This window comes from Plectropomus leopardus, chromosome 17, assembly GCF_008729295.1.
Source record: "Plectropomus leopardus isolate mb chromosome 17, YSFRI_Pleo_2.0, whole genome shotgun sequence".
Lineage (NCBI taxonomy): Eukaryota > Metazoa > Chordata > Actinopteri > Perciformes > Serranidae > Plectropomus > Plectropomus leopardus.
Window position 1 is genome coordinate 29,807,055 of NC_056479.1, and position 24,605 is coordinate 29,831,659.

The window sequence follows — 24,605 nt, forward strand, 5'->3', positions numbered from 1 at the left end:
ATTTGCTTTCTTTGGTCTAACACGGTGAATTAAATATTTTAGGGTTTGGAAATGTTGGTTGGACAAAGTAAGACTAAGACACTTATATTCCGAATCAGAATTTGTATTTCTGTGTCGTAAAGATGGTGATTTTAAAAAGTAGGTATCATTAAAGCTGAGGATAAAATCTCAGTACTTCTCGTGTAAAAGCTAAAATGTGTCCAAACTAGAGATGAAACAATTAGTCAATTAACTGATTATTCTACTGACAGAAAATCAACCAGCAGCTACGCTGATAATCAATTAATGCTTTTTAAGCAAAAATGTTAAGAAAACTTTTAATAGTTCTCAAATGTAAAAATTTGTTTCCTTGGTCTAGAATGACAGTAAACCTCATATTCTGGGATTTGGAAATGTTGGGTGGAGTTTTTTAATGTTTTTCAGAACAAACAATTCAATAATCAGTTATTCAAAAGATAAATCTACAGATTAAATCATTTATTCGATTTCAATCCTGGTCAACTAAAATGTGTCGACAGTAGGTCAACGAAACGATTATTCAATTGACAGAAAATTAATCTGCAACCATTTTTTACAATCAAGTAATGGTTTAACTCATTTTTCAAGCAAAAATGCCCCAAAAATGATATTTTCACCAATTAAATGTTAACAAACATAGTCGTTAGTTGGCGTTAGTCCCTAAAATCAAATATCAAAAAGTATTAATAAGTCTTCACATGACTGAACGCTGACTGTGTCCCTAATTTAAGTCTTTATGTTTTCAAATTAATGCAAACCAAAGACAACGTTGTGCAGAAAAATTGTTTCATATTTCTTTGTACAGAAGAAGCAAATTGGTGAGATTTCTTTACAAAAAGGCAACAAGCAACTTGGTAAGAAATGTCCGGCAAATTGAAAGAAATTAAAAGATTTAGAAAAGTAGGTTTAATAAGATTAAGAAAAATGTCATGTGAACATCGTTCTGATTATGACCATAATTACATATTTAAACTTACGTCACAAAATTATTATATTTTAAATGCTTTTATCAGGTCATTTCTATGTTGTAGGTTTTTTCTGTCATTTTTTTTTTTTTTTTTCAAACTAACTTACATGTAATTTTCTTTTACTTTTTACTTATTGATTTTTTGATCATTTCTCCTTTTGTTGCCCATTTCTTTCTTCCCACATTATTGAAAGAAAAAAAGCCGCTTTGCTTTGGGTTCAAAGGGTAAATATTTTTCGGGTAATGACTGAAACACATCCAAAATGCCAAATATTGAAAAATGTTTGGTGTCTAATCAGATTTCACGCGTTTGTTCCTGATTTCATTTAGTTTTTCCAGTTTTAGGCTGAAATAATCCTGAACAAACTTCTCGTACGGCTGCTTGTGTTTATTGGTCTCGATGTCGGTACTCGAGTCGAATAAGACTCAGGCCGACCTTGACCTTTGAACCCTGTCGATTCACTTCAAACTGAGCTGACTTCCCGTAAAACCGTCCCGGAGACACGTTCCTGCCTCTGGTAGTTGGGTCGTCAACAGATTCCAGTGCTTCTCCCGATGATAAATCTGACCTGACACCCGTAAAGACGCCGCCAGACACCTTTCTGAATCTGTGGCGGTTTACCCGCCCACCACCACATCTTTGTTCGCCCTGTTTTTCGCGCCTCGGCTCTTTTCTTCCCCAATGAAACGCCGATTAAAGCTCAACGTGGGAGGACAGTCCTGTCAAGGCCGTCTCCTGCAGTCTGTTGCTTCTTTGTCCCGGCCCCCCCACAACCCACCACCAACGCCGCCCCTCCATTCCTGAAGGGGACATGTCAAGGAAGACTGTAAATCTGATTTTATGATCTCTAAAGGCTTCTGTGGGGGGAAGCCTCCTTTCCTTTTATTTATAACTTTGTCTTTGTCTCACAGGCTGCGTCTCTCGCTCATGATCCTGTGGAGGCAGAGACCTGGAGGTAAATAAGACAGGACACCCACACGTGTTATTTTAGGAGGAGGAGGCCTCACTCTCAGTTTCACCTCCATTCTGCTCCAATTAAACCCCAATTAAAAAAGTTGTCCTGACCCATTTCCTGTGCCCGGTGTCCCCAGCTGTGTGTCCACACTGAGGCCTCTTTGTCCCGCTCCACATGTCAGCAGGAGTCCCAGTTTCATCACCTGCAGGCCTCACTTTCTCTGCAGCTCAGTTTACTCAGAAACCCTTAAATCGGCCTGCAGAGTTACGCAACGGGAGACAGAGGGAGGACAGCCCCGCACGCTGTTTGTTTGCGTGTCTCTGTGTGTGTGTGTGTGTGTGTGTATGTTTCTGTGTATGTGTGTGTGTGTGTGTGTTTCTGTGTGTTGTGTAACGGGTGCCTACCCACGACTCGTCCTCGCTGCTCCAGGCGGCGTGTGTCGGTGGGCACGCCGGGCTCGGTGCCCTGCCCTCCGGGGGCGTGGAGCTGCTGCTGCGGCTGCTCGGGCTTTGTCCTGCCGCTGTCCGCCCGCTCCTCGCCCGCCGCCTTGCTCCTAGAGGCCGCCGGGGACCCGCCGCCCTCCTCTCGGCCCCGGCTCTCCCGCGCCTGCAGCTGCAGCCGGAGCCGGTGGTTCTCCTGCTCCTTGACGGCGGTCTCCAGCAGCAGCGTGTTGAGGCTCGAGCCCACTGTCTTACTGATTTCCTGGACGGCGAGCTGAACGACCTGCTCCAGCACCGACTCCAGCTGGCCCTGGAAAAACGAAATGTACACGGCCCCGTTCATGTTTACGCCCCCTCCGCTCAGAGGGCTCTCTCATTCTCCTGCGCCCGGCCCCAGCCCTCCCCCCTGCCCGGTCTCCCCGGCGGTAAACTGGGTAAAACGTCCCCGGGACTCTCGCTGCTTCCTCCGGTTGCTCGGCTCCGCTCCTCCGGCTGCTCGGCTCGCTCCGTCGCCGCCGCGTGTGTTCGGCCCCTTCGGAAAGCTGCCGGAAAGACCCGAGTAGAGGCGCAGCAGCATTTTCCCGCCCACATGTGTTGGCCCGCGCGCTCCGTGCACGCTCGCGCCCTTGCAGGCAGCCACGCCATTTTGGCTTTCAGAAAATAACATCAGTCATCCCAAATGTCAGCGAGCCGCCGCACCGTGTGATTACTCCAAAATACCCAAAATTACACACTGTGGCCTCACAGTACTGCGATAATAGTACTGCTGCTAAACCTGCTGAACTCACACCGACCACTGCACCTTATATTACACCGAAAATAACATCAGTCATTAGAAAAATACCACAATATTAGGCTACTGGTGCTAAACGTGTTAGCTTAGCAGTGTTTTTATTTTGTTTTTCTGTCCCTTTGTGTTTTTAAGAAGTACATGAAGCATTTTGATTCATTAACTAGGCTACATCACATCAGCACCACAATCAGATTTTCTCTGTTAACAACAAGTTATTGTAATAGGCCTCTGTATGGAAGCCCTTTACTGCCAATGTCCTGTTAGCTAGAAATAATCAAATAAAATAAAAATCCTCATAAGGAGTTGAAATGATTAAAAAAAAAAAAAAAAAAGTGAGTCTGAGGTACTATGACTTTTCAGTTTTATGTTAGCCAATTTGTTAGTTTTTAAGTGAAAATATGGACACATAATTAATAATATATTACATACTTGTCAATTTATCTCACAATTGTGATAAAATAACACACTGCAGCTGCACAGTACTGCGATAATAGTACTGCTACTAAACCTGAACTCACACCCATCACTGCAGTTTATATTACATCAAAAATAACATCATCATCAGTCAAAATATCAGAATACTGATGCTAAAAGTGTTAGCTTAGCTTTTTTATTTTGTCTTTCTGCCCCTTTATGTTTTTACATGAAGCACTTTTGTGAAACCGTGTGATTTATTAACTACATCACATCAACACCTAAAATCGGATTTTCTCTGTTTTAACAACAAATAGGCCTCAGTATGGAAGCCCTTTAATGCTAATGTCTTGCTGAAATAGTTTAAATTACAATAGTAAAAATTGTGACATATTGAGTCATGTGACTCTTATATCTGCTTAACTGTGACGCTTTAATTTAGAATTAATTAGACAACAAGGTACAGGGTAGACCTACTAGTCATTTTTTAAATGTAGTTTAAAAAATTAAATTAAAAATTGTCCTTGATCCTGCTACATCTTTTAGAGTCGAATGAGGAGCACACATTCCCAGGATGTCAAGACTGACATTACAGAACTTTTTTAAAATAAAAGTTCATGTAATGTGAACATTTCATTAATCATTCTGAGGATGTTGTGGTGACGTTGTTAAGGTAACACATCATAGAATGTTGTTTTTTATAAAATGTTCCCAGTATGTCACATGAGAACTAAGGAATAACATGTTCAAAGCGTCATTTGGAAAATGTTTTCAGGATGTTAAGACTGAGATTACAGAACTTAAAAAAAAGTGAACGTTCTCGTGATGTGATATGTTAACAAAGGAACTATTACCTGCAACACTCTGAGGATGTTTTAGTGATGAGAGGTGACACATCATGGCATTTTCTTTTATAAAACATTACCACAATGTTACATGAGACAAAGGAAGAACATTTTCAAAACAACATTCAGAAGATGTTTTCAGGATGTTATTGAGATCTGAGATTTAAGAAATTCTTTCTATGAAACGTTCCTGTAATGTGATATGTTAACAAAGGAACTATTAACTGCAACATTCTGAGGATGTTTTGGTGACGTTGTCAAGGTAACGCATCAGAGAATGTTCTTTACAAAACATTCTCACAATGTTACATGAGAACAAAGGAAGAACATTTTTAGAACACTCAGAGCATGTTTTCAGGATGTTCAGGCTGAGATTACAGAACTTTATTTTTTATAAAACGTTCCTGTAATGTGATGTGTTAAAGGCACATTTTGCTGCAGCATGCTGAGGATGTTTTGGTTCCTTTTTTGAGTCAACACATTGTTTTTCTACATTTTACATGAAAACAGCAGAACAACAAACAGAAGACCGTGTACTCTATTACTGAGATTGAAATGGGAACCGTGTGTAATCGAGTTTACAGCTAAAATAAAGCTTTTTTCGGTGAATCGCACGCCTCAGGATTGTCAGCATTGTCACTTGAGTAAATGTAGTTTACACGGATTAGTGTGCAGGTTGTTGACAGTAAGGCGATTGGTAACCTGAGCCTCCAGGATTAATGACTTCATCAGATTAATGAATGAAACCTTCAGGCAGCTCTCTGAACTCATCCCACAGCTTCATAACTCCCCCTGCAGGAGCCCAGCCTCCTAAAAACAAGTGTTCCTAAGGAAGGGCTGGTCTCCAAGGCGGAGACAATAAAATCTCTGTAGGAGCAGCCTATAGGATTAGCCACATATATACAGGCCTATACAGGCACACGGCTCATAAAACCGGCTGGGCCTCTCTACTCCACGTCAGCCAAAAACCTCCAGTCTGAAAAGCTCAGGGTCGCCTCCCCAGATCTGATCCACCGTTTAGTGTCTGCAAGGAAACCCCAGCGCTCCCCGAGGAGACACGTGGAGGAAACAGGACATATGGATGATTTTTTTTTTTTATGGAAGAAACATGGCGGGAGCATCAGAGACATAAAGACAGAAAATGTTGAACAACAAAGAACTGCCTTTACCTATGGAAGCCCCTCACTGCCAATGTGCTTTTATACATGAATAAAAAATAATGATAACAGTAAAACTGATGAGATATAAGTCAAAAGTGTAATTTCTATGTTTTATGATGGTCAATTTGTGACTTTTTGAGTTAAAATTCAGACATGTAATTTAAACATATTATTCCATAATTGCGATTTCTCTCAAATCGTTATTTAAAAATCTTATTAGGCTTGAGATCATAATTTTGAGTTATCATGTTATGATTTCAACTGTAAAAAAGTTATAATTTTGACTCAAGAAATTGAAAATGTTTACTTCACAAAGTCACATTTAATTACTTAAAACAAGAAAAGTTCCTTAACAAGATATATTGCATGCTCTTACAAGATATTTTCATCCTATATAATATTTTTCACAGATTTACATTTTAGAATAAATATTGTCATGTTATAACATATTTTATACACTTTTACATGATGTTTTCATGTTTCAACAACAAAAGGTTTTTGTGGTTTTAACAAGGAGTTTCTTGTTAACATGAGATTTTTCACATTTTTATTTGGTTTTCATATTATAACAAGATGTTTTAAAGTTATAACAGAGTAGTTTTCACATTTTACAAGATATTTTTACACAATAACAATATATTTTTCACATTTTTTATGTTTTCATGATAAAAAGATATTTACATGTTATAAAAAGTATTTTCATGTTAGAACAAGAAATAATTTTTCAATGTTTCTACAAGATATTCTAATGTTATAATTTGATATTTTTCATGTTTTTACAAGATGTTTTTGTTATTGTTTTTTAATGTTTTTGATGCTGTGATGTTATAAAAAATATGTTCATGTTAGAGCAATAAAGTAACAAAATATTTTTCATGATTTTAAGATATTTATCAATACATGTAGGCTAATAACACATGCTAAAGAAGTTTATTTGGCTTTTTTTGTGTTTTTATAAGAATTTTTTCTTGCTTAAGTATTTTGTAAAAACAGAAAAAAATATCTTCTTATAACTAGAAACTTTTCATGTTCTTTCCCTGATAAGCTACTGATCAGTTTGAGTTTTTTCTGCCCGGCAGTTCTGCACTTCTGTACCTCCCCAACACTGAGAAATCTGTGATAATGTGTCCTCTGCCCTTCAGTCTGCTGTTGTGGTAATAATTAATAAATAAAGGCGCTCTCACAGCTCATAAGGAACATGCTCAGGCTCCACTCTGTGCTGCAGCATCAGCTCATGTTAAAGACTGTGTGCATTAAAGTGATGATTCAGACATCTGAAGGTTTCTTTGATTCGTGCAAACCAAAAGAAATAAGAAGGAAATGATCTAAACCACTTCCCCTCTGCTCTGCGTCTGTCTGCATGAGCATGTACCCAAAACACACCGATGACATAACAGCTTTGCATTCACATGTTATATTCACACCACAGGCCTGCGAGCGGAAACTAAAAAAAAGAGGGACAGGCAGCGGGCTCCGTGCAGCCAGTCAGCGGGCCGCAGCCGGAGCTGCAGCCGCCTCACGGCTCCACACAGGCGGCCACGGAGGCAGCAGAAGCCGGGGGGAAGGGGCGTGTAACCTGGGCCAGGTGCGGCTCCAAGAGCCTCACAATAAAAAAGCGAAGCGGATCGACCATGACGCGGACCCCGCCCCCCTTCACGGAAAGGCTCGCGCTCGTCACCGTTACCGTAATGCCCGCAGTAAAGGCGCAGGAGTTTTTAGGGGGAGTGTCGCTGTGCTGCGGCATGCTCCGAGAGAGAGAGCCGGGGAGGGAGGCCGCCTCTGCGGACACAAAGCGGAGAGCTGCCCCTCCCCCCGCTGCTGCTGCTGCTGACACGCTGTGATGTTTTCAGTGATGTAATGCTGAATTAAAGGGCGATGAGTCAGGAAACCAAACAACCACTGCAGGTAACTGGGAACCAGTGAAGCACCTGAGAGCCACACTGGAGGTAAAGTACAGATTTATTGCCAGGAAATGACTTTGGGACAAGTTCACAGTAGCCTACTTCATTTAAAAAAAGACTTTATCATGTTGAAAAACGGCTGAAAGTCGCTGTTTCAAATGTTCAAAAAAAGTCATAGTACAGCATGTCAGAGGAAAAAAGAGCGGCTGAAATAGTCGCAGTTTTTAATATCGAAAATATTCATAGTAGCTGTAGCATGTCGAAAAGTTGTCCTAAGTTTTGATGTTAAAAAAAGTAATAGTAGCCTATTGCATATAAAAAACAAAAAAAAACCCAAAAAAAAAACCCAGTCAAAATAGTCACCATTTTTATGTCAAAAACCGTCAAAGTATAGCATGTTAAAAAAAAAAAAACAGAAGTCACTGTTTTGATGCCCAAAAAGTCATAGTTGGCTATCGCATGTTTTTAATGCAGAAAAAAGTAATAGTATAACATGTACCAGTTAACACAGGTTAAATATATTTAGACGTGTTGTTCTGCAACATAAAATACGTCCGCTTAAACATTTTTTGAACTTTTAGGTTTTACTCCTCTTAAAAAAGGTGGTTGCTAACAAATGGCTAAATGGGACGACAGTGTTTGTTGGGGACGTTAGACGTCATCACAGCGGACACAGAAACTCATTAAATCCACATGTCCGCCTGTACAGCTTTACAGAGTACAAAAACTACAAAAATACGTCAGCGGAGAAGTTAAGTAAAAGAAGCAGCAGTGCCGAAATACTCTGTTCTCAGTTCTGCATTGAAATTTCATTCAATTAAAAGCACAAAAGTATTAGAATTAAAGTATACCTGAAATAGCCCACTAGACGTAAAAGTGTTAATTATGCAGAACTCCCATTTCAGATACTAAATACATTAGGCGTATAATAATAATTGTTGCATTAATGTGTTCAGAGCAGCTAAAGGTGGAGCTCACTTTAAATATGGGCCTACACTGGGTCGATTAATCTATAATAATACATCATAAATTATGAGTTGAGTTATATTTTGTATTAATTACTTGAATCTGTAAAGTAACTTAAGCAGTAACATACAGTGAAGTAAAAAGTACAGGATTTACCTCTGGAATGTAGAGGAGTACAAGTACCCACAAACTAGCATAAAATGTAAATACTTAAATGTGTGAACCTTTGATGTTACTAATTGTACTCAGGTACAGAGTACTTGAGTAGATTACTTAGTTACATTTCAACACTTAACATGAATACAACTCTAGTTAATACATGTTTAGTGAAAGCAGGTTTGAAGTGCCCCCAGTTTTAACAGTTTTTCAGGAGCAAATTTCAACTTTCCTAAAATTATGATGTGTACTTTCAATATATATATATAAGGTGCCGGGGTGCATAAAAAAGCACCAAAATGGGGTTTGTTAATCAGAAAAAAGTTAGGTGGAAGCCTTAAATATCCTCAAACCCTTAAAAACAAAACCCATTGGTTTGAAATCAAAAACATGAAACGCCTTCGTCAGAGCATAAAGGGTTAAAGATGAACTCATGTCACCCACCAACGCGTCTCGCTGACCCCCCTCAAAACTGTCCAGAACCGGACCTGACGCAGACAGACGAGCCGCGAGGAGCACAGGGAGGACAACAGAGCAACTGACAGAACAGAGGACAGACAGAGAGGAGACACAGAGAAGACACAAACTACACAGAGACTTCTGATGTCCTCTACTAAAGACAAAGACACTTCAAAGTAACAGCACAAACCGCTGACCCGCTGAGGCAACCTGTAAAAGGCGATCGCTCCTCACCGACCCCCGACACAGAGTGGGGGACAGTGGGGACGTGTCTTTATATCGGTCTGTGGTATAAAAGAAGAAGAGTTGTTTACCGGGAACCCTCCCGGCAAAAAAGACTCGTCAGTGTTATTTTGATTTTTCCCGCACTACCTACTTCTTCACAGGAAGTCTTCTTCTTCTTCATTCATTTTCCAGCAGGTTAGACACAGGAAGTGCATGGCTGCCTCCCGCTGGTTAAAAAAACAACAACACATTTAAAGGTTGCAAACAGAGGTGATGTCTGTTAATTTGCATGTTTATTTGTTTGTTTGTGATGTCATCATCAGGTGTGAACAGGACACGGGTTGTTGGTCTTAAACTGTGTGAAGCAGCTTCAGTCTGCAGTTTCACATCAGAGTAGAAAGTCTGAAGCAGTGAGGAGGAGGAGGAGGAGGAGGAGGAGGAACCGGGCATCGAGACAAAATCAATAGCAAGTTTTCAGACTCAAGTTTCCCACATGATTCTGTTTTTAGCTCTCTGCTTCGACACGTTCACACCTGAGAGCTGCTCTCAGAGTTTGTAATAAAACAACGTTTACACACAGACTGCAGCTTTATTGTGACTTTACATTGGTTCATTTTAACTTTAGACGTATTTATTTGACCTCAGTTCATTCAAACCATCTCTAGAAATGACATATGTATGTTAATTAAACTGCTGTCATAATTACAACGTGGTGAGAAGGTGATTACCATCAGAGACGTTCTGTGAATCAGCCTTTTGAAACCTGATTTCTCTCAAAAACATGCAAAGAAGGCGATGAGCAACGAAAGAAGAAATTAATAAGGCATTCAAAAAAATCTTAAAATTTAAAAAAGAAAATGAAAGGAAAAATGTTTTTTTAAAAGTACTTTTTGATAATAATTCAGATTTTTCTCCTAAATTGCAATTTTTACTAAAAAACAAACAAATAAATAAATTGACATGAATAAACATGCCTGTGGGTTTGGAAGACATTTTATTTTATTATTTTTGGCAGTTGATATTTATTTTAAAATTTGTGGCAAGTTGTTTTTCCATTAAAATGTTTAAATGTTTAGTGATTTGGATTTAAAAAAAAAAAAAAGAAACAAAGAAACTTTTTTTTTCTTTAAACACACACACACACACACACACACACACACACACACACACATATATATCTTTTTGTATGATTTAAAAAATATCGATTTTTATTTAAATCACAATTCTTGGTGATATTTTTTATTTTAAAATGTTTTGGGTATCTTTCTAAGATAACATGCTCTCCAGACCTGCGGACCCGCCAAAATGTTTTTACTCGCCAAAATTAAACCAGTTATAAAGCCAGAGACTGTAAAAACAAGAAATTATTGTTGAATTTTTACATTTCAGACGGTCCTTGAACATATCATGTGGGACGAACCGTTGTTGCATTTTCTCCGAGTCTCTCCGAGTCTGACTGAACACACCTGACCGCTTATAGTTAAATATCTTACAGTTTGAGTCTTGATTTAACAAAATAAAGAAAAAGTATGTCGGCGCTCTCCGCAGTGAAGGGCGCCTTAACTGTCGAGGGGGTTCCCCCCCTCAGCAGCAGCAGCGGGGCGCTGCAGCCTGTTTGTGCTGTCGTTGATTCCGGCCCATTTAAGGGCGGGGCCTTAAATGGGCCCCGCCCTTTGTGACGTCACGACGCGGGAAACGGAAGTTTTCAAATCTCACAGACAGAGCTGACTCTGTTTGTCCGTTTGCTTCGCTGCTGCTACTCGGTAAAAACGCCAAAAATAACGTCCAAAGTCGATTTAAAATCAAACGGAGGCAGAATTACCGTCCCCGCCGTCAGTCCGGATCGTGCCCGCGGAACTTGGAGCGCGGTCGGATGTGTGTTATGTAGCGGCTAAGCTAGCTAATGTTAGCCGTGTGTTAGCTAACATGATGGAACAAGTTCAAGTCGGAGCTTTAAAGTCCGCTAAAGCAGAGAGGAGAGGACATCCGGGGACAGGTGTGGGGACATTTTCGAGCTTTCGTGTTCAAACATTGGACATTGTGGACATTTCACACGGGCTCCGGTGGACTCCGTGTCCTTTTTGCTGGATTGGACTGAAGCTAACAGCCGCCGGGTGAAAACATCGTTGGTAAGTTATTTGTGTTGATTATTTGTCTCCTAAAGCCTGATATAGATGCTGTGTTACATGTTATAGATGCTGTGCTACATGTTATAGATGCTGTGCTACATGTTATAGATGCTGTGTTACATGTTACAGATGCTGTGCAACATGTTATAGATGCTGTGCTACATGTTATAGATGCTGTGCTACATGTTATAGATGCTGTGTTACATGTTACAGATGCTGTGCTACATGTTATAGATACTGTGCTACATGTTATAGATGCTGTGCTACATGTTATAGATACTGTGCTACATGTTACAGATGCTGTGTTACATGTTACAGATGCTGCGTTACATGTTATAGATGCTGTGCTACATGTTATAGATACTGTGCTACATGTTATAGATGCTGTGCTACATGTTATAGATGCTGGTTATCTCCTGTCAGAAATGCAGTTGTTTGTTGGTGTTTGTGTTTCAGACCGCTGTGTCTGCTTGGTTATTGTGTTAACCCCTTAGGGACTGCTCAGTGCATGTAATGCGCTTTTCATTCTTCATTCTTTGGTAATTTTGGCAGCGTTTATGCATTTTGGGAAGATTATGTACATTTGTATAATCTTGGTATTTCCAGCTCAGCTCCACACAATACATTTAAAATACACGGTGTAAACAAAATGATTAAATGTATACCATTAAGTGCAAAACAAACAAACAATTGAAACCCATTCAAACTGCAAGTTTTGATCCCACAACCATTAAAGCATAAAACATGGTATTGTATTATTTCTGGGTGTCATTCTGGGCTTTTGCCTTGAAATTTGTCTGTTTTACTATTTTCCACCTAATGATGTCTTTTTAATCATATTTTGCGCATGGATAAAATACATGCTGTTTCCACTAGGTGTACTGTCAGAATAAATGTTGCTGCAAATCACTGACATATTCCAGACTGTGATAAAAACAACAACAAAAAACTACTTTGCATGTAGGATATTTAAAAATAATAACAGCAGTTGTAGGTTGGATATTTGACAGACATTTGCTCCGAACACAATAATACAATGCAATGTTTTTATGCTTTAATGGCTGTGGGATCAAAAATTGACCTGACATTTCATGGGTTAAAATTATGAAAAGTAATGAATATTTTATATTTATGATTAGGACTGATGTTGGTAAAAAAAAAAAAAGTCAATGGAAGTAGAAAATAACATTAATGTGTAATACTTTTTAAAGCTTGATTTTGAAAAGCGCCCTTTAGTGCTCAGAGCGATATAAGTGTGTGTGATATTTAAGCGGTCCCTAAGGGTTAATGACGCTTTCACAGCTGGTTGTTGTTGATGTTGTTGTTGTGTGTTTTGATTTTTGAGCTTTATGGCTGTATGGTTAGAATAATATTATAATAATATGAAACTGTATACTTATTTGACTTCTGTCCTTGGTTGCAAGCCCTGCTAGTTGCAGCTCTTATTTTTTTAATCCTTTATCTCACTGAGGTTTTGAGTAATTTGGTAAAACCCAAAACACTTGCCATGATTAAAAAATAGCCTGTCAGCAATTGTGCTGCTTAAATATCAGCAGGTATCTGTTTCTGGACAGAACTAAGCTGATATGAGCTGTTTCCTCCTGTTTCAGTCTCTGACAGGGGTGCCCAAACTTTTTTTAAATGGGGGCCATATTAGATATGAAGAGAATCCCTGAGGGTCAGCTGCCTCTCGCATTAAATGGGTTATATGCGATTCAACTTGATTTTTGCCCCGCTGTTATGTTCTTGTGTGTTGACTGAATATGCAGCTTTTTGTTTTGGGGTTTTTAGTTTTTTTTTGCATTGTTTTTGTTTTTGCTATGTGTTTGCTGAGAAAAAATACTTGATACACACAATATTAAAGCAGGAAATAACAACAGTTAACAACATTAAAACAGAAAAAAAAAAATTAAACCATGTACCCTCAAGAAAAAATGACAAAATCTGCAAGCCCTCAAAATGAGCCAAGCAAAGCACTGAAACATTCCTGTTGTGGTGTGACCTAAGGCAGGGATGCATTTGTGGGATTTTAGGAAATTTCCAGGACTTAAGGACATTTTTAGGATTTTAGGACGTTTCTAGGATTTTAGGACGTTTCTAGGTTTCTGGGATTTTAGGACAGTTTCTAGGATTTGTGGACATATCTAGGATTTTCGATTATTTCTAGGATTTTAGGATGTTTCGGGGACTTTAGGACATTCCTAAAATCCTAGAAACATCCAAAAATCCTTGACATGTTTAAAATCCAAATGAAACGTCCTCAAATCCTAGAAATTTAAAAAAATCCGAAAAATATCCTAAAATCCCAGAAACATCCTAAAGTCTTAGAAATTTCCTAAAATCCTAGAAATATCCTAAAATCCTACAGCTGTATATGGGGCTGTCGAGCTGGCCCCTGGCCTCCTGTCATTCTGCAAAGGGGTCCCTAAGCAAAGCAAGCTGAGTGTCCCTGATCTCTGAAGTTATCACTACATTTCATCCTGAGGGGAACATGAACATCTGTAACAAATTTCATGGAAATCAATCCAACCGTGTGCTTCGAGTTGAGTATCTTCATGGAAATCCTCAGCAAAAGTGTCTTGTTTCCACTAACAGCGTATATCAAAGGCGGCTGGATTCTACGCAAGGCGTGGAAAATGTACAACAAGTGCCACAGTGACATCAGCCAGCTGCAGGAGGCCTGTCAGCGGAGGTCCTCTGTCCACCAGGAGTCCCTCTCGACGGACAACGCCAACCACAATGCTCCGGTGGAGAACTGCGTGACGGCTGAGGCCCTGGACCGCCTCAAGGGCTCCGTCAGCTTCGGCTACGGCCTCTTTCACCTGTGCATCTCCATGGTCCCCCCGCACCTGCTCAAGATCATCAACCTGCTGGGTTTTCCCGGTGACCGTCTCCAGGGCCTGTCCTCCCTCATGTATGCGAGTGAGAGCAAGGACATGAAGGCACCACTAGCTACGTGAGTATCTTATTTTTACAGAGAGAGACGGCATTAGAGAGGGGGGGGGCGTGACAGCCATCTGGATGGACCTGTCACGTCTGCATGATTCGCTGATAGGCTGAAACGCCGCCGGTAATGACAATATATAAGGAGCATGAAGGTCTGTTTAGACAGATCCTCAGGCAGGGTTTTTTGTAGCTTTTCCACTGTCTTGGCTCAAAAGTAGAAGTGTCCAGGCTTGTGCAGTCTATGCCTCTCAGCGGAGGCAGTGACATCTGTGAAAGCACTTCTTAAAACGTATCTGTACTGTACAAAAAAGCCTTTAAATTCTAGTACACTCTTCATCTCAAACGTGTCTTATTTTGTAATCCTTTATTGTTACCTTTATACTTTCATTGGGTATTTGTTTTTATTTTTTATTTATTATAACAGGAATGGATAAAGAAATTTGAAAAAAAATGGTCAAAATCTCTAACTAATGTTACATCTCACCCAGTTCTGTCCATCAGACATGTTCTGGACAAGGAAGACATCTCATTTTGACTTTTTCTTTCCTCTAGGATAAGCTCTTTATATGTTTTGTGTGTAAAATCTTGATTTGTAAAGTATCTAGATTTGGCATACTTACTCGATAAGTGCACTCAGTGGGACGTGCACTTGCAGAATGACTGAAGTGATGCTGCTGTCGTGTGTCGCTCAGGTTGGCCCTCCTGTGGTACCACACGGTGGTGCTGCCTTTCTTTGCTCTGGATGGCTCTGATACGCATGAGGGGCTGCTGGAAGCCAAAGCTATTCTGCAGAGGAAGTCCGTGGTTTACCCCAACTCCTCGCTCTTCATGTTCTTTAAAGGACGAGTTCACAGGTTAGAGGTACGTACAGCAGGCAATCCGTGACACATAAACCAAATTTTTACAGTGTGTAAGAGGTTTATTTGTGTTTTAATGCTGAATAAAGACATTCGGTGTGCAAAATATAAACTAGACAAACCTTTTAGTTTTTACTGTAGAATCTAAGACGCATGCTGTGTCTCAAATTAAATACTTTGGCACGTATGCCTGCTATATTTTGAGTGCTTGAGCACAAGTATGATAAAAATGAAGGGCGCTATGAGTCGCATACATTCAGCACATCCTCTACCAGGTTGCCAGAGGAAGAAATGTTGCAAGATCTTGTGATTGTCATTTCGCAATGGCCGTGCTTGTCTTGAGACAAAACTAGCCTGTCACTCTGCATGTAAATACACAATGTACAACAGTGATACTCAGCATAAGGCCCATGGACAAAATCTGCCCCCCCCCCCAACCATTTTTCTAATTTACAATAACAACAAACACACAAACACTGGGCACTGGGAGTTATTTTTGTCCTTTTAGTCTCCATAAGGTGTCAGAGTGCATAAAACATGTCCCTGGAGGATCCCCCACACCCCCCCACAGAGGTCCTAGTCCTAAAAAAAACACCCTAAAATCCTTGAAACTTCCCCAAATTCTTTAAATGTCCTAAAATCCTACAAATGCCATAAATCTTAGAAATGCTCTAAAATCCTCAAAATGTCTTAGAATCCTAAAGTCCGAGAAAGGTCCTGAAATCTTAGAAATATTTTAAAATCCTACAAACATCCTAAAACCATAGAAATGTCCTGAAATTCTCGTCTTGTCATTTTGCAAAAGTGGCCTCCAAGCAAAGCAAGTTGAGTGTCGCTGATATACACAGTGTAGTAGATGGGAAAGTACTAGCGAAAGTATTCAATTTGAGACACACCACTAAAGTCTCTGTCCAAGCAAATGTAATAAGAAATCATGTCAGACGGTTCATTAACTCACCAACATCTGATCCACCATCTGTTTATCTAACTCTGCCATTCAACACATTGCATGTAGTGTGTCTAACAGAACTACTGTTACCTGTTGGTGTGTGTGCTCTCTCCTCTGTCCTCAGTGCCATATCAACAGTGCTTTGGCCTGTTTCCATGATGCATTAGAGCTTGCATCAGACCAAAGAGAGATCCAGCATGTGTGTCTCTATGAGATCGGTACGTGTTTGCTCATCGGGTTGACATACCAGCACTTTGCGTGCATCACAGAGAAAGATTAATTTAGCTCTTTTTTCTTTCAGGTTGGTGTAGCATGATAGAGATGAATTTTGAAGATGCATACAGGTCGTTTGTCTTTCCTCAGTGGGTGATGGGTTTGCTGTTCTTCCTGTTTCCTGTTGCGTCGTCATGGTTACGAGCCTCGTACCTGCCCGTTCACGTGTTCTGTGGTTTGGTTCTGCTGGTTATGGCCATCGGGAGCAGCCTGCTCGGCATCACGGAGAAACTCCTCTTCAGCATCATGTATGTCTCTATACATGTGTCCTTCATGCTCACTGTTGTGAATAAAAAAAATAATTTGTCTCCTAAAGCGTTCACACAGCGGGGTCATTTAACCGTTTGATTAACTCCTCGTCATTTTATTTATTAAACTACACAGTGGAGGTGAATGGATTTCACTCACTGTCTCTCTGTCTTTCTCGGTCCAGGCCAACCTACTCTCAGTTGGTCCCAGAGGGGGTGCTGGCCAACATTTTGGGGATCCTGCTGATTTGTTTTGGGGTGCTGCTGGGCTTTCTGATCACCAGAGACGAGTACAGACGTCCGCCAAACCCAGAAGAAGAGTCTCTGTCTGTCCATTTCAAGACCCTGACTGAGGGGGGGTCTCCCACCATGCCCTGAGCTCCGTGTTATGTCTGACACCTCCCCCTCACCTGGACACAATCTGTCAGTACGTTTACATGCACAGTTTACATGCGCTGTTAAAGCTGGATTAGATCATTTAATGTGACTCCTGTCCTTTTCAGAGTATACAACAGCGAGGGAGAATCCATTTTTTGATATAATTATGTCCGACTTCTGTGGCCGGTGAAGATACGCCCCCTTTCAGCTAGTTGCTATTGGACCTTTTTCCGTTTGACCTCTTACGTCTCAAACCAAACAAGCTAGCAAACGGCAAATGGTTGCATATCAGCGCTGTATATTTCATACACACTCTAAGCATTACTTGGTACCGTCGTCTTGTTTTGTTTTCTTCTCCTCTTCCTCTTCTTCTTTTGTTTGTCCCAGCTCTCTTCTACAAATTTATGCTTTTCAGCATCTGGGTCAAAGCCTGGCGTAGCAACTATGGTGCATGTACAGGAGAGGTATACATGGAAGACTAAATCGACCCCCAATCTCATTATCTGGGTGTGTTAGTCTGACTTTGAGAATTTTGATTTAGTCCAAATTCATTCACACCAACATGTTAACATGTATTTGAAAAGTCCCGTTTTAATCGGACTATAATTTGACTTTTTGTAACATGTAAACGTACTGAGAGTCCTTAGCTCTACTACAGTTTCTGTTCATACCTGAAGTCTAAACACACATGGACATAAACGTGGTCCGAAAAGACGGATTTCAAAATTTCACTGGCCACATGATGTCACTAGAAGTTGGTGTCTGGCACCATCTTGGCATATTTTAATAGAACTGTATTAACAAAAAAAGAAATAATCAAATTCCACTCCTTTCTTATGACAAAGCAGCATACTCTGGGACTAAAAAATGAAGCAAACTCTGAAGTGCCAAAAACTGCAGTTCCCCTAATGTCCACTAGAGGCTCGCTCCACGAGAGAGTCAATCCCCCATGTTAGCATTACCAAATACTCCGTGATGATGTTCGTAAAACAAGCTTTTGTGAAAGTTTTTTTCCATCACCCAATTTTTTAGGTGACAATAGTATTTATTCCCTTTCCTTCTCATTCTTCACTCCTCTCTTTGGAATCTGAGCAAACTGGCTGGATTTCTTTCAAAAACATGGGCAGAAGGCAATGAGTAATAAAAAGAAATGACCAAAAAATGTGTTAATAGTACAAGAAAATTATCTGAAAATTAGTTTTTAAAAAAGAAAAAGAAATAAAAGAATGTAAAAACAACATAACAATGAAAGAAATGACCTGAAAAAAATTGCCTAAATTAATTATTTAACATGATTTTAAATATGTTATCATAATAATTATTAACATAGCTTTTTCCAACTTTTTTTCCACAAGATGTTTTCCCCTTTCTTTTTAAAAATAATAACTAATAAATAATAGTAATAAATAACTCCAGTGTCTTTAAATTTGTGAAACATTTATTACCAAGTTGCTCATTGTCATATTTTTGAAAGAAATCGCACCAATTAGGTCAGAGTTCAAAGCTTTAAAGTCTTTTTATTTGATGTCCAGCAGTATACCTGTCCACTCAGCACAGTTCATCCACAACATGTCAGACATAAACACGATCTAGTAGCTATTTATATTTCAATGGACTGTCATGTTATAAATATTTGTTCTGAAGTGTGTGTTTGGTTACTTGATGCACTAAAATATATTGAATTCATACCTTTGAATGTGTTTGGCCAAATTCTATGTGTATGTATAACATGTAGCGAGTTTTTTTGTCTTGACTTCAGGACTCAGCTCTAGTGCCTAATACAAAGCTTTTATTGAAAATAACTGGATGTTGTTTGTCTGATGCACTTCTTTATAATTTTATCTTTGAAAGAGGAGTCTTAATCTGTAAATAAAGATATGTGAAACGGCAGAGTGTTCTGGTCCATTTGTGTTTTTTCAGGTATAATTCTACATGTTAACCCTTTGAAAAATAAGCACAGTAAAACTGATGCACATGATGAAATTTTGATTGTGGTTATGTTTAATTTAATTTAATTTTCTGTCTGCGCACACACTCTTCACAAGATGGTAACAGTCTTTATGTAATATTAAAGTCAGTGAAACAGACAGTGGAGCAATGCCAAGACTGTTATTAAGAGGAATTGAGAGAGACGGAGACATGATGAAATCTACATCAGACAAGCTGCCAGAGTTTAGTGGATGAGAGGAAACATTTGGCGATCGGACGGGATTAGAGGATTACTGACACAGCTGACTCCATCAGCATCACCGCTCTGTCTTTGTGTCTCTCTGCGTCCATCAGCTCCCCGCCTGCATTCAGCCGTGATCCAGAGGAGCGAGACGACACACGCGAGTTTATGATCCAGTGTGGAGATGTTTGGGTTCTTCATCAGCACAGGAGGTGAGTTATTTGGGAGAGGGGGGCTCAAAGTCAAAGATGATATCTGTGTCATGTGGATGCTGATTTTTTTATTTTTGTGTTATTTGAATTGTGCTCATTTTTTTTCTTGAAAGTGTAAAAACACGTAATGCCTGTCAATGTTTTGTTTCTCTCTTCTTTCATTAAAAATAATTAATTAAAAAATAATTTAATGTTTCTAGACAATACTGTACGTTATTTAGAAAATGTGTTAATAGTGAACAAGTTATTAGGAAAAAAGATTATTGGTTAGCTTCTGTCCATTGACCATGAAATAAATGCTGAAGCTTTTAAACCACGTTGTTTATTTCAGACAGACTTTAATCCTTTCTTTCTGCTGCTGTGCTCTTAATGACTATGATTATGTAATTACATTTAGATGGGACAGGGAGGATAAATCGGATAAAAAAAACCCCCCTGTGTTAAAAGGAGCGTAACAATTATGAGAAAGATTTAAAATAAGTCAGTTATGCAATAATGAAATTAGTTTTTTTCATGCTGGTATTTGATTGTAGAAAGCATGTGCATAAAGCGGCAAAAAATGTTTTGTTGTTGTTACTGGATTTATTATCATTTGTTTATTTTTTTTAATATTTGTGTTTATTTATTTCATGAAGTTAATTTTTTTTTTTAGATTTTTTTACCATATATTTTAACTTTTACTTTAACTTTAACCCTAACCCTTTTTTTCAATATATTATACTAGGAAACTGTTGACTCATTTTGTTAACATATTCTGTGGTCTGTAATGTGCAATTTTTTAAAGGGTATTTCTTAGCATGACTGTTAAAGGGTTAAATGTGTGTATTTAGGGCAATAAGTTACTTCTGATATGAGGAGATTTTCTGAGGTTCTCTATCATAAAGTAACAGCTGTAAAAGTTGTGACAGGATGAAGAAGTTGTTTGATGTAAATATATTCATAAATTAGATATCTATTGAAACCACAACCCTTAAATGTACAGATTTAATTAAAACTTGCTCTCTTATTTACAGGCTGACTACAAGTTTTGGCAAAAAGGAGCTTCTTTCAACTTTCCAAACAATAACTCCTCGTCTTCACGAGCTGCCCTCCGTCCTCTCGCTGTCTGGGGAAATATGTGTCTCATTTTCCTGCCCCTTCCCTTCTTTCTTCTCGCCTTTTATTCCCCGCCATCCCTTTTTCTGACCGTCGAGGGCTCTCGCTTGTGTCCACACCGCTGCCTTTGTTACGAGCACGCTGACCTGGTGGACTGTCGCAGCCGGGGGTTCGAGCACGTTCCCCGAGGCCTCCCGCACGGCACATGGCTGCTGGAGCTGGGAGGAAACAATCTGAGCGAGATCGGCACCCGAGCCTTCACCGGACTGTGGTCCCTGCGGGTGCTGGTGCTGACCAACAGCCAGATAGAAGAAATACAACCACAGGTGGGAACGACGGGACGAAAGAACTTAAAAAAGAAAAAAATATCTGAGGAAAATTGAAAAAAATGTAGGGCCGTCAAAGTTAATGCAAATTCATTTTAACGCCACTAAAGTTTTTGACATGCGATAAAGGCATTGTGTTACTGTGACCCTCGGCCCAGCAGTGACGTTGTGGATGGCAGCAGAAACAAACCTCCATGCGCAGAAATGGATTAAGAAAGGTTTTTTAAAAATGTTTTATTAATGACAAGTTGTGCTATAAAGCCCGGCCAGATGTTTCTCTCAACATGACCAAAGGTATTTGCATTTACTGTCGATGTGAGGTGGGTACCACCAGAGTACGTCCAGTCCAATTACTGGCCAATCTCATTCCTCAGTACCATTTTCTGAATGTTGCCTTGAAAAAGTTCTTCCGTTGTTCTCATGTAACATTGTGGGAACGTTTTATATAAAAGCATTCTCTGATCTGTCAGCTCTCAACATCACCAAAACATCCTCAGAGTGGTGCAGCTCAAACGTTACGTCTCATTTAGCATTTAACCTTACAGGAAGATTATTTACAACGATAAACATCCGTAAAACGTTCTCTGAACTTTAGATTAAAATGTTTTCTTTAAAACATTGCAACTTGAAGGTAACGTTAACCAGTATTATGGGAACGTTTCCTGCTAGCTGCGGACCATGCTGCTTTATACCACCATGTGCATTTGTTGACATCACGGTAACGGCATCCCGGAGCGTAAACAGCTGACGCGGAAGGATTCCTAAAACATAAGTAGACGCAGAAGGTCACTGACAGAGCGGCACCATGTGACGAGCTGGGATGAAAACGTGTTGGGCCCATAGATCAGGTGTACTAGATACTTCCTGCGGCTGAGTCGACTACTTCCGGTTAAGCGCTCTGCTAACTTGACAAAATTACTTAATCTTGTGGCACTTCTAGACTTTCCAAATGTTGTCAGATTGCATGGATCAAATCCTAAAAGTGAAATGAGTCATTTCATGATTAATCCAAAGAATTACAGATGATTCTGTCACAATCCAAGCTTTGGAAAAAATGCCTTTATGAGCCATATGGTATCGAAAATTGCGATTTCACGGTTTGGCCACTACGAAAACTAGCTTAAAAGCCTAAAGGACTTCCTTGAGGGGCTGCTTTGTCCAGGTTGAAAGGAGTAATAGAGTTTGTTATCTTGATTTAGACTACAGAGTCTCTGTGTTGTTGTTTCATAATGTTCATTAGGTTTGTTGCTGCTTTTATTTAAAGGGCAAAAGCTCAGAAAAATCAACCTTGTTCTGAAGCTTTTTGGCTGCATAATATTGTCATTCTGTGTGAGAGTACAAAAACAGTCCAAAAAGATTTGCAGATGAGGGGTGGATAAAGTATGTTTGTGCCTGTAAAAGAGAAAAAAAGCGGCTAGTAGTAATATATATTCCTCTTTGTCTCTATTTTCTCTCCACAGGCATTTTTCTCTCTGTCGTTTTTGGAGAAACTGGATCTCAGCTGGAACCTTTTAACATCTCTACCTGTCGACTTCTCAGCCAGTCTGTCTGCTCTCCGAGAGCTGCGACTGGAGCACAACAACTTACACCACATATCTGGATACAGGTACCCATCTGGGCATTAAATCTGTCCTCCACCATCACACTCCATATTCCAGTAGAGCGCTCAAGTAATGAGTCCTAAAACCCTCTGTTGGCTGATAACGGCCAACGCTGCCACTAACAAACTCCACAAACCCATCGATAGATCCACCATCCACAGACACACACACGGCTGCTATTTTCGACTACAGACACAACTCATACCGACTCATACCTAATACCTACTCCATCATTTTGCAGACTCACGAAACATCCCCGTGCCAACTATTTCCTGGAGTTTACAGCCAGTCGGCGCTCCAAATATACTGCTGCTGGAATTAAACGGAATTAACGTTGCTGAGGGGTCTCCCATGACGATACAAAACTTTAACTTTCAGATCTGTTGTGATCTTAACCTCTGTGTCTCACCGTCTGTCCCCCTCCTGTCAGCTTGGAGTATTTGGACAACATGGAGAAGCTGGACCTGAGTTACAACCAGCTGGTGCTGGTGGGCCCCGGTGTGTTCAAGGGCCTCTCCAGGCTCAGACAGCTCTATCTGCATAACAACAGCCTGACCGCGGTGCAGCAGGGGAGTCTGGATATGCTGCCCGGACTGGAGGTGCATGCATGACTGCTGAAATAAATCTGTGTGGACACAACCCAGCTGAAAATGTTGGCATTGTACATTTATGCAAACTACAAATACGTTACAATGGCACATTTAATATTAATCATATCAAACCTAAGTGTTTTGAATCAAGCTGTCACTGAGTTTCCTGCAGCTATTTAGGCATCACGTCTCTGTCCTCAACTTTTTTTTTAGTCATAAAACGTGGATATTTTCTAGGAAACTATCAGGGTGTTTCCAGAAAATTTTAGGCATCAAATGTCTGCATTTTTCATCAACCTGTCAGTGTGTTTCCAGACACTTTTTAGACATCTAATGATGGTATTTTGTAGCAACCTGTCTCTTGATTTCCAGCTTGTTCTGAGGCATCAAATGTGGCTATTTTGTAGCGAACTGCCATTGTCTACAGCAAATTTTTAGGTATCAAATGGGGGTGTTTTGTAGCAATCTGAACACGTGTTTTCAGCATCTTTTTAGGTATCAAATGCTGGTGTTTTGTAGCAACCTGTCAGTGTGTTTCTAGTGGGAACTGTGCAACCAAAAATAAGTATTTAAACCAAAACATGATCTTTTCCTAATCATAACCAAGTGTTTTTTTTGCCCAAACATAACCACACATTAACCACGGCGTGTTTCAATGCTAATGCTTCAACATATCTGCTACATAATAACATACAAATGTATCTGTGGTTTGCAGAAATGCACAATACCCACAGGTTTCTGTTGACTGGTGTATACCACGTTGTTCGTATGTCTGTCTGATCACCTGTCTGTCTGCGCAGGTGCTCCAGCTGAGTAACAACAACATCTCTCAGATAGACAACGATGCTCTGGCGCCTCTCTACAGCCTGGCCGTCCTCGCTCTGGAGGGAAACAACCTGCATCACCTCAAGTTTAAGACCTTCATCAGTCTTCATACAACAGCGACACACATCCAGCTGTCAGGTTTACAATATCTACATACTGTTACCTCTCTGCTGCTCATCACCGCTGCTCACAACATGCATGAACGAATTCACTCCATGCACAGGAAGTCAACATAGTGGTAAAAGCTAATAAAATAATTATGTTAAAATGATGGCAGTGTATTGCTGCAACGAGAAAGAAATATTATTAGTTTCTCATTTAATGGGAAAAGTTTCTAGATAGTTTTTATGATATTATGACATATTCTGGCCATTCATAGATATAAGATTGTTCCACTGTTCCAGATTTTACCATTATCTTATAAACAGTAAAAAACCCTGTGTCAGAATAACCAGCCCATTCTCAGTGTGAACTTGTCAAATGCTGCCACTTGGTCAGTGATTTTGGCATCAGCTGCAAAAGCCACATTTTTGCCGTCTACAGTCACAACATTTAGCAGAGATTTTTACATGCTGCTGCTGCAGCGTGCAGGCGTGCAGGCGTGCAGGCAGGATGTTTAGGAAGCGACTGATTTGAAAAGCAGCAGACTTTTCTTTACGCGGGGTTCGCATTATAAACCTCAGCATCGCAGAGGATCGTTTAACGT

At 39.9% G+C, this 24,605-nt stretch overlaps 1 protein-coding gene across 1 annotated transcript; it reads left to right on the plus strand.

Moving 5' to 3' along the window:
* Positions 1-13,942: 13,942 nt before the first annotated feature.
* LOC121956826 (tetratricopeptide repeat protein 39C-like) lies at positions 13,943-18,237 on the plus strand. The gene is made up of 5 exons (XM_042505223.1): positions 13,943-14,385; positions 15,068-15,236; positions 16,306-16,399; positions 16,483-16,702; positions 16,888-18,237. The coding sequence occupies exons 1-5, from the start codon at positions 13,943-13,945 to the stop codon at positions 17,078-17,080; spliced, it is 1,119 nt and encodes a 372-aa protein (XP_042361157.1). The 3' UTR covers positions 17,081-18,237.
* The last annotated feature ends 6,368 nt before the right edge of the window (positions 18,238-24,605 follow it).

Excerpts from the sequence above, each read along its gene's own strand:
- LOC121956826 (XM_042505223.1), top strand. The coding sequence starts at position 13,943 with ATGGAAATCAATCCAACCGTGTGCTTCGAGTTGAGTATCTTCATGGAA. Across the intron at positions 15,237-16,305 it reads GACGAGTTCACAGGTTAGAG|TGCCATATCAACAGTGCTTT; the intron begins GTACGTACAGCA and ends CTCTGTCCTCAG. Across the intron at positions 16,703-16,887 it reads AAACTCCTCTTCAGCATCAT|GCCAACCTACTCTCAGTTGG; the intron begins GTATGTCTCTAT and ends TTCTCGGTCCAG.